This window comes from Argopecten irradians, unplaced genomic scaffold (genome assembly GCF_041381155.1).
Source record: "Argopecten irradians isolate NY unplaced genomic scaffold, Ai_NY scaffold_1059, whole genome shotgun sequence".
In the NCBI taxonomy this organism is placed as follows: domain Eukaryota; kingdom Metazoa; phylum Mollusca; class Bivalvia; order Pectinida; family Pectinidae; genus Argopecten; species Argopecten irradians.
Window position 1 is genome coordinate 10,857 of NW_027188526.1, and position 9,332 is coordinate 20,188.

The 9,332-nt window shown below is 37.0% G+C and overlaps 1 protein-coding gene across 1 annotated transcript; it reads left to right on the top strand.

Moving 5' to 3' along the window:
- Positions 1-4,662: 4,662 nt before the first annotated feature.
- LOC138313917 (uncharacterized) lies at positions 4,663-6,848 on the top strand. The gene has a single exon (XM_069254156.1). The coding sequence runs from the start codon at positions 5,050-5,052 to the stop codon at positions 5,932-5,934; it is 885 nt and encodes a 294-aa protein (XP_069110257.1). The 5' UTR covers positions 4,663-5,049; the 3' UTR covers positions 5,935-6,848.
- The last annotated feature ends 2,484 nt before the right edge of the window (positions 6,849-9,332 follow it).

A 9,332-nucleotide genomic window follows, 5' to 3' on the forward strand; every position in this document is an offset into this window, starting at 1 on the left:
ATATCACTAGACATCTATATCTATCTGAGTCGGTCACTTGTCTCTGACATGTCACTACATCACTAGTCATCTATATCTGAGTCTGTCACGTGTCTCTAACATGTCACTATATCACTAGTCATCAATATCTGAGTCTGTCACGTGTCTCTAACATGTCACTATATCACTAGTCATCTATATCTGAGTCCGTCACGTGTCTCTAACATGTCACTATATCACTAGACATCTATATCTGAGTCCGTCACGTGTCTCTAACATGTCACTATATCACTAGACATCTATATCTGAGTCCGTCACGTGTCTCTAACATGTCACTATATCACTAGTCATCTATATCTGAGTCCGTCACGTGTCTCTAACATGTCACTATATCACTAGACATCTATATCTGAGTCCGTCACGTGTCTCTAACATGTCACTATATCACTAGATATCTATATCTGAGTCCGTCACGTGTCTCTAACATGTCACTATATCACTAGTCATCTCTATATCTGAGTCCGTCACGTGTCTCTAACATGTCACTATATCACTAGATCATCTATATCTGAGTCCGTCACGTGTCTCTAACATGTCACTATATCACTAGTCATCTATATCTGAGTCCGTCACGAGTCTCTAACATGTCACTATATCTCTAGATATCTATATCTGAGTCCGTCACGTGTCTCTAACATGTCACTATATCACTAGTATCTATATCTGGTCGTCACGTGTCTCTAACATGTCACTATATCACTAGTATCTATATCTGAGTCGTCACGTGTCTCTAACATGTCACTATATCACTAGTCATCTATATCTGAGTCCGTCACGTGTCTCTAACATGTCACTATATCATGTCTATACTAGTCGTCACGTGTCACTAACATGTCACTATATATCTATATCTGAGTCCGTCTCACGTCACTATATCTCTAACATGAGTCCGTCACGTGTATATCACTATATCACTCATCTATATCTGAGTCCGTCACGTGTCTCTAACATGTCACTATATCACTAGACATCTATATCTGAGTCCGTCACGTGTCTCTAACATGTCACTATATCACTAGACATCTATATCTGAGTCCGTCACGTGTCTCTAACATGTCACTATATCACTAGTCATCTATATCTGAGTCCGTCACGTGTCTCTAACATGTCACTATATCACTATCTATATCTGAGTCCGTCACGTGTCTCTAACATGTCACTATATCACTAGACATCTATATCTGAGTCCGTCACGTGTCTCTAACATGTCACTATATCACTAGACATCTATATCTGAGTCCGTCACGTGTCTCTAACATGTCACTATATCACTAGTCATCTATATCTGAGTCGGTCACTTGTCTCTGACATGTCACTACATCACTAGTCATCTATATCTGAGTCTGTCACGTGTCTCTAACATGTCACTATATCACTAGTCATCAATATCTGAGTCTGTCACGTGTCTCTAACATGTCACTATATCACTAGATATCTATATCTGAGTCCGTCACGTGTCTCTAACATGTCACTATATCACTAGATATCTATATCTGAGTCGGTCACGTGTCTCTAACATGTCACTATATCACTAGTCATCTATATCTGAGTCCGTCACGTGTCTCTAACATGTCACTATATCACTAGTCATCAATATCTGAGTCCGTCACGTGTCTCTAACATGTCACTATATCACTAGATATCTATATCTGAGTCCGTCACGTGTCTCTAACATGTCACTATATCACTAGACATCTATATCTGAGTCCGTCACGTGTCTCTAACATGTCACTATATCACTAGACATCTATATCTGAGTCCGTCACGTGTCTCTAACATGTCACTATATCACTAGACATCTATATCTGAGTCCGTCACGTGTCTCTAACATGTCACTATATCACTAGATATCTATATCTGAGTCCGTCACGTGTCTCTAACATGTCACTATATCACTAGACATCTATATCTGAGTCCGTCACGTGTCTCTAACATGTCACTATATCACTAGTCATCTATATCTGAGTCCGTCACGTGTCTCTAACATGTCACTATATCACTAGTCATCTATATCTGAGTCTGTCACGTGTCTCTAACATGTCACTATATCACTAGTCATCAATATCTGAGTCTGTCACGTGTCTCTAACATGTCACTATATCACTAGATATCTATATCTGAGTCCGTCACGTGTCTCTAACATGTCACTATATCACTAGATATCTGTATCTGAGTGCGCCACGTGTCTCTAACATGTCACTATATCACTAGTCATCTATATCTGAGTCCGTCACGTGTCTCTAACATGTCACTATATCACTAGATATCTATATCTGAGTCCGTCACGTGTCTCTAACATGTCACTATATCACTAGACATCTATATCTGAGTCCGTCACGTGTCTCTAACATGTCACTATATCACTAGACATCTATATCTGAGTCCGTCACGTGTCACTAACATGTCACTATATCACTAGTCATCTATATCTGAGTCCGTCACGTGTCTCTAACATGTCACTATATCACTAGACATCTATATCTGAGTCCGTCACGTGTCTCTAACATGTCACTATATCACTAGTCATCTATATCTGAGTCTGTCACGTGTCTCTAACATGTCACTATATCACTAGTCATCAATATCTGAGTCTGTCACGTGTCTCTAACATGTCACTATATCACTAGATCATCTATATCTGAGTCCGTCACGTGTCTCTAACATGTCACTATATCACTAGTCATCTATATCTGAGTCCGTCACGTGTCTCTAACATGTCACTATATCACTAGACATCTATATCTGAGTCCGTCACGTGTCTCTAACATGTCACTATATCACTAGATATCTATATCTGAGTCCGTCACGTGTCTCTAACATGTCACTATATCACTAGATATCTATATCTGAGTCTGTCACGTGTCTCTAACATGTCACTATATCACTAGTCATCTATATCTGAGTCCGTCACGTGTCTCTAACATGTCACTATATATCACTAGTCATCTATATCTGAGTCCGTCACGTGTCTCTAACATGTCACTATATCACTAGATATCTATATCTGAGTCTGTTGCGGATCCTTTACAAGTCACTATATTCACTAAATATCTATACTGAGTCCGTCATGTGGTCTCTACGCATGTCACTATAATACTATCATCTATATCTGATCCGTCCACGTGTCTTCTAACATGTCACTATATAACACTAGATATCTATATCTGAGTCTGTTGCGGATCTCTAACATGTCACTATATCACTAGACATCTATATGTGAGTCCGTCACGTGTCTCTAACATGTCACTATATCACTAGACATCTATATGTGAGTCCGTCACGTGTCTCTAACATGTCACTATATCACTAGACATCTATATGTGAGTCTGTCACGTGTCACTAACATGTCACTATATCACTAGTCATCTATATCTGAGTCCGTCACGTGTCTCTAACATGTCACTATATCACTAGACATCTATATCTGAGTCCGTCACGTGTCTCTAACATGTCACTATATCACTAGACATCTATATCTGAGTCCGTCACGTGTCTCTAACATGTCACTATATCACTAGACATCTATATCTGAGTCCGTCACGTGTCTCTAACATGTCACTATATCACTAGACATCTATATCTGAGTCTGTCACGTGTCTCTAACATGTCACTATATCACTAGTCATCTATATCTGAGTCTGTCACGTGTCTCTAACATGTCACTATATCACTAGTCATCTATATCTGAGTCCGTCACGTGTCTCTAACATGTCACTATATCACTAGACATCTATATATCTGAGTCCGTCACGTGTCTCTAACATGTCACTATATCACTAGACATCTATATCTGAGTCCGTCACGTGTCTCTAACATGTCACTATATCACTAGACATCTATATCTGAGTCCGTCACGTGTCTCTAACATGTCACTATATCACTAGACATCTATATCTGAGTCCGTCACGTGTCTCTAACATGTCACTATATCACTAGACATCTATATCTGAGTCCGTCACGTGTCTCTAACATGTCACTATATCACTAGACATCTATATATCTGAGTCCGTCACGTGTCTCTAACATGTCACTATATCACTAGATATCTATATCTGAGTCCGTCACGTGTCTCTAACATGTCACTATATCACTAGTCATCTATATCTGAGTCCGTCACGTGTCTCTAACATGTCACTATATCACTAGATATCTATATCTGAGTCCGTCACGTGTCTCTAACATGTCACTATATCACTAGATATCTATATCTGAGTCCGTCACGTGTCTCTAACATGTCACTATATCACTAGATATCTATATCTGAGTCCGTCACGTGTCTCTAACATGTCACTATATCACTAGTCATCTATATCTGAGTCCGTCACGTGTCTCTTACATGTCACTATATCACTAGTCATCTATATCTGAGTCTGTCACGTGTCTCTAACATGTCACTATATCACTAGTCATCTATATCTGAGTCCGTCACGTGTCTCTAACATGTCACTATATATCACTAGTCATCTATATCTGAGTCCGTCACGTGTCTCTAACATGTCACTATATCACTAGTAATTATATCTGAGTCCGTCACGTGTCTCTAACATGTCACTATATCACTAGTCATCTATATCTGAGTCCGTCACGTGTCTCTAACATGTCACTATATCACTAGATATCTATATCTGAGTCCGTCACATGTCTCTAACATGTCACTATATCACTAGTAATTTATATCTGAGTCCGTCACATGTCTCTAACATGTCACTATATCACTAGTAATTTATATCTGAGTCCGTCACGTGTCTCTAACATGTCACTATATCACTAGTAATTTATATCTGAGTCCGTCACGTGTCTCTAACATGTCACTATATCACTAGTAATTTATATCTGAGTCCGTCACGTGTCTCTAACATGTCACTATATCACTAGTAATTTATATCTGAGTCCGTCACATGTCTCTAACATGTCACTATATCACTAGTAATTTATATCTGAGTGACCATTTAGTTGAGTGTTGACTGTCCTTTAAATGTTACTTTTACGTTGAGTTTCAGAAAGAAGAAAATGCGGAGAACTGTGTTACTGCTACAAGCTTCTCTGACGGTTTCTCTTGTGCTCGTGACATATAGTGTAGTGAAGAACCACTTTGATGCCAAACTATCTGCTGTCCTCAGTTCTAATATAGTAACCATCGGAACAGGCGTCAAAGGCAGCGATACACGCCAGTTTGTCAGAAAAACCTGCTCCAGTAACCATAGTTACGTAGATTTCGACACTTCTTTAACCCAACAACAGTTGGAGAGAGTTGATCAATGTATCATCAACTCCATTAACGACGGGAATGAAGGTTTACGACATGCCAAAGCCGACAGGAATATAAGATACAGAAGTCATACCTATTTAAACAATCACAGTTTTATTATCGAAGCCGGTGGCCATCGTGGAGTGGATGTAAGCGAGTTAAACGAGCGCTTTCATCCAGGAGTATATGTCGTTCTAGAACCTGTTCGAGAGTTCTACGAGATACTGAAAGAGAAATTTAAGGATTCGCCCAATATCGTTGTGTATAACTTTGGTGTCGATGTAAAGAGCAGCACTTTCCTAGTGAATCAAGGAAACGATGGTATATCGATCTACAAAAAACAAAAAGGTACTGTTAAGCTCCAGGTAATAGCAGTTTCTGAGTTTCTACAGAAACTAAAGATTTCAGAAAGCAGGAAAGTTGACCTCCTGACGCTGAACTGTGAAGGGTGTGAATATGCTTTTCTGGATTACCTGATTTCTACTGACTATATTCACCTGTTTCGAAATATTCAGTTTCAGTCTCATAGAGCGCCTGATATTTGCCATCCTGTTAAACGTTATTGTTGGTATCAAGAACTTTTATCCAAAACCCATAAAATCGTCTTCCAGCACAAATTTTGGTGGGAAAGTTGGATGCAGAAGTAAATGAGACTTTGTAATGAAAACTGATGTGAAAACATTATGAATTAATTCTAACACGCAATCATTTGAAAAGCAGTAAAAGTTATATGTGCTGTAATTTACATTCTCATGAATCAAGTTATTCACCACCAAAAATTACCAACATTTTGAGAATTACAATACTTACAATACATAGGGTTTAATTTTACAAGTACAAGAGCTGAAAATGAGTACTTATGGTGGGACCATGAAGACAAGTTGTGGTCTACCATTTCATTTCACATTTTTACAGTGTTATTAGTAATTGCAAAGTGAATTTTGCATGCATGTATTTCCATCAAATATATATAAGGCATAAAAACAAGAATTGTACAGACCTAAATTTTGAATTGTAACTGACGTTTATTTAAGGAATTTATTTTTATCTTGTTAAAGTTATTTGGGTATAATGATAATGGAGCACGTGTAAATCGGCTACATAATTTACACGTGGCCCATGATCCCCTCATAAACTCAACAAAATAAAAGATATATTCCTTATATATACAGTTTTTCACGCAAATGAATAATATTTAATCTTACGACAGATGCATATTTTTTCACTATATCCTATCTCTGTATCAGTGCTGGCTGGCATGAGTCTCTCAACAGTAAGAGGAGGGGAGAGTGCACGTCAAAAGGGGTCAGTTTAAACGACCTCGGTGAGATTAGGTCCCTGAGGAGCTGTCAGCTAATTCTAGTAGGTAATCAAGATCAATGCGATTTTATTGTCTTGATAATTAGAGAGACGTTTGGTTAGACAGTTCAGCTTTGGATGTTGTGGAGTATAGGTCGTTTTTTTTATGTAGAACAGAATGTTTGAGCTGAGATATTGTGTCGATCTAAGTGTATGTGGCTTTGTATATAACATGTAAATAAACTGTAAATTATTGTACTGATTTGAGTCTGACTTGAACCACACTAATCAAGTTTATATTAGGGGTAAGGTAAAGGAGGTTACCTGGTTAGCGTGTAATGCCACCTGTGTCCCATCAGACTGGCGAGTGTTATCAAGAAGGAATGTTAATTTCTCCAAAGCAACGTTAGAAAAATAACAGGCGAATACGGGCAAACACAGCGTTGACAAAATAAACTAAAAGCAAAGCAAAATTCGACTAAAAAGAATTGTACAACACTCTACAAAAATCATCGACTGCTTTTGTGGTTGCTGACAACGTTTTTGTGTGAAACTACTGTCAAAACTATGTTGCTTGAGTGTATATTGACATGGCGTATATGGGCCATCGTAGATTTCTGCTTGTTAGAAGGCTAACAAGCTAAACACGTACCAAGCACAATGTCGGGATCCATTTGAACAAAATTTCACACATAACGAAACAAATCCATATATAAATTATTGTTCTAAACCCCTTATGAAAAATAAACTGTATTCAGGAAATATGTATCTTTCACCTCATGTATCACTTATGTATAACACTTTAATCCACACGGACTAATATGAAAAAATATATCGTCAAATACAGTCGATTTCCCAAATTTACATTACGTTGCGAGTTGGGTGTCCAGAAAATCATTACATGTGTGGTTGAGATGACATATGTTATAAAATTTGAGGGGCATCTCCGAAACACCAGATTAAACCTTGGCCATCCTTGATACTCTAGGGATTACTATCAATATCGCTATATAATATATCCAACCCTGAAATATATCAAAGCAATGACAAAAGCAGTCCGGGAGAAAAAACTGCCCAATCACAGGTCTGCAGATACGTCATCTAAAATTAAAGACAGCTACCTCTAACTCCAAAGACACAGAGTCAACCACAGTATACCGTTTTATAATTATTTTGATGTACATACGAGTCAACAATAATACTCAAGATTAGGCCTGATGCATAGACACATTTTACATGTACACCTTAGAAGTGATAAACATGCAAAGTATCAATAGTTTAAACAGTATCTAAAATATTTAATTTTTATTCAGAAATTTAATTTACAAATTAGTGATAATATACTGAAAGTTAAATTTGAAAGGAAATGGGTAAAATGGCAAAGGTTACTAGAATTATCATGATTATTAAAAAAAAATTGTCGCCATACCTTTCTCTCTTAATGCTTTACCAGGTATATTTTTCCGAGTAGTTGACCACCATAGTCTTTTCTTTTAAAGTTATATAATTTAATCTAAATGCTTTTCTACTGTATACTGTTATGTTTTGTAAAATGTAGTTTTAGTGTTGTCTTTTGTGCAGTGTTTTGTTTATATGACTATTTGTGTGAGGAGTAAGTGTGTCTTTGCGTGTGTGTTTATTTTTTCTGTTTGTTTGTGGAAGTATGATTGATATAATGTTGTGTATTATACATGTATGATAAATTGGAAAAATAAAAGAAATATAAAAAAAATTAAAATTAAAATTAAAAAAAAAGCTATCAAAACAAGCTTTGAAATATAATATCTCAACCCGGTAGTATACGTAACGTATCCAGCATGTGTATAGACCGTAGGTCGTGTTTGCTGCGGTGTCATGAATGATTCATTTCTCAAACACCCTTGGGTAACAATGAGACTGATCCAACTAAATTTTATTTTGTGTACACGATTGCATATGTGTGTGTGATTAACATTCTTGATGTATCTTAAGAATTGTAATAAATATTTTCAATACAAACCAAGCGAGCGAATGGCAGATGATGATCAGACAGGACCCGAGGTTATTTTATCGCATTTTTTATTTCCTAATTATTGTTTAATATGACTGAAGTTCTAAACGAGTTTTGCCCGATAATTTTACAATTAGAAGATAGTCAAAATGCCTTATAAGGCCTTATATTACATGTCTTCTGATACCGGCGAAATTTGGTCCTATAAACGTTGAGACATCCAAATGCAACAATTCACTGCTTGAAATTACCATTTTGGTATCTTCATTCGCCTTTATCTATTTACTGTATTATGCATGACTTTGTAAAACACGTTCGATGCATATTTCTCTGTTCAAATCATGCCAAGCGCAACGTAATTTATGGATAATTCTGGTAACTCAATATACATGTGGTTTTAATGTATTATAAAGGGACAATTCATTTGAGAAAAATTCACCCATAACGGAACAAATCAATATAAAAATCTATTGTTCTACATCCCGTGTTAAAAAATAAAACAAAGCATTGTTTAGTTTCACGATACTGTTTTCCTAATCATATAGCTATACGAGTAAATAGTTCGAATGTGTAAACAATACTGATAACCACAGGTGTTTCCAGATCATTATATAGAACTCTAAAGGACAAAGCCAGACGGCTACTCCGCCGCGTGCTACACGTATTATAATTGTGTGTAATATCACAAGTCGGACACAACACACCATAGGGTGTAATTTTCCAATTACCTTGATTATTGTACCGTATCAGCAATTG

Coding starts and splice junctions, on each gene's coding strand:
- LOC138313917 (XM_069254156.1), top strand. CDS start 5,050: ATGCGGAGAACTGTGTTACTGCTACAAGCTTCTCTGACGGTTTCTCTT.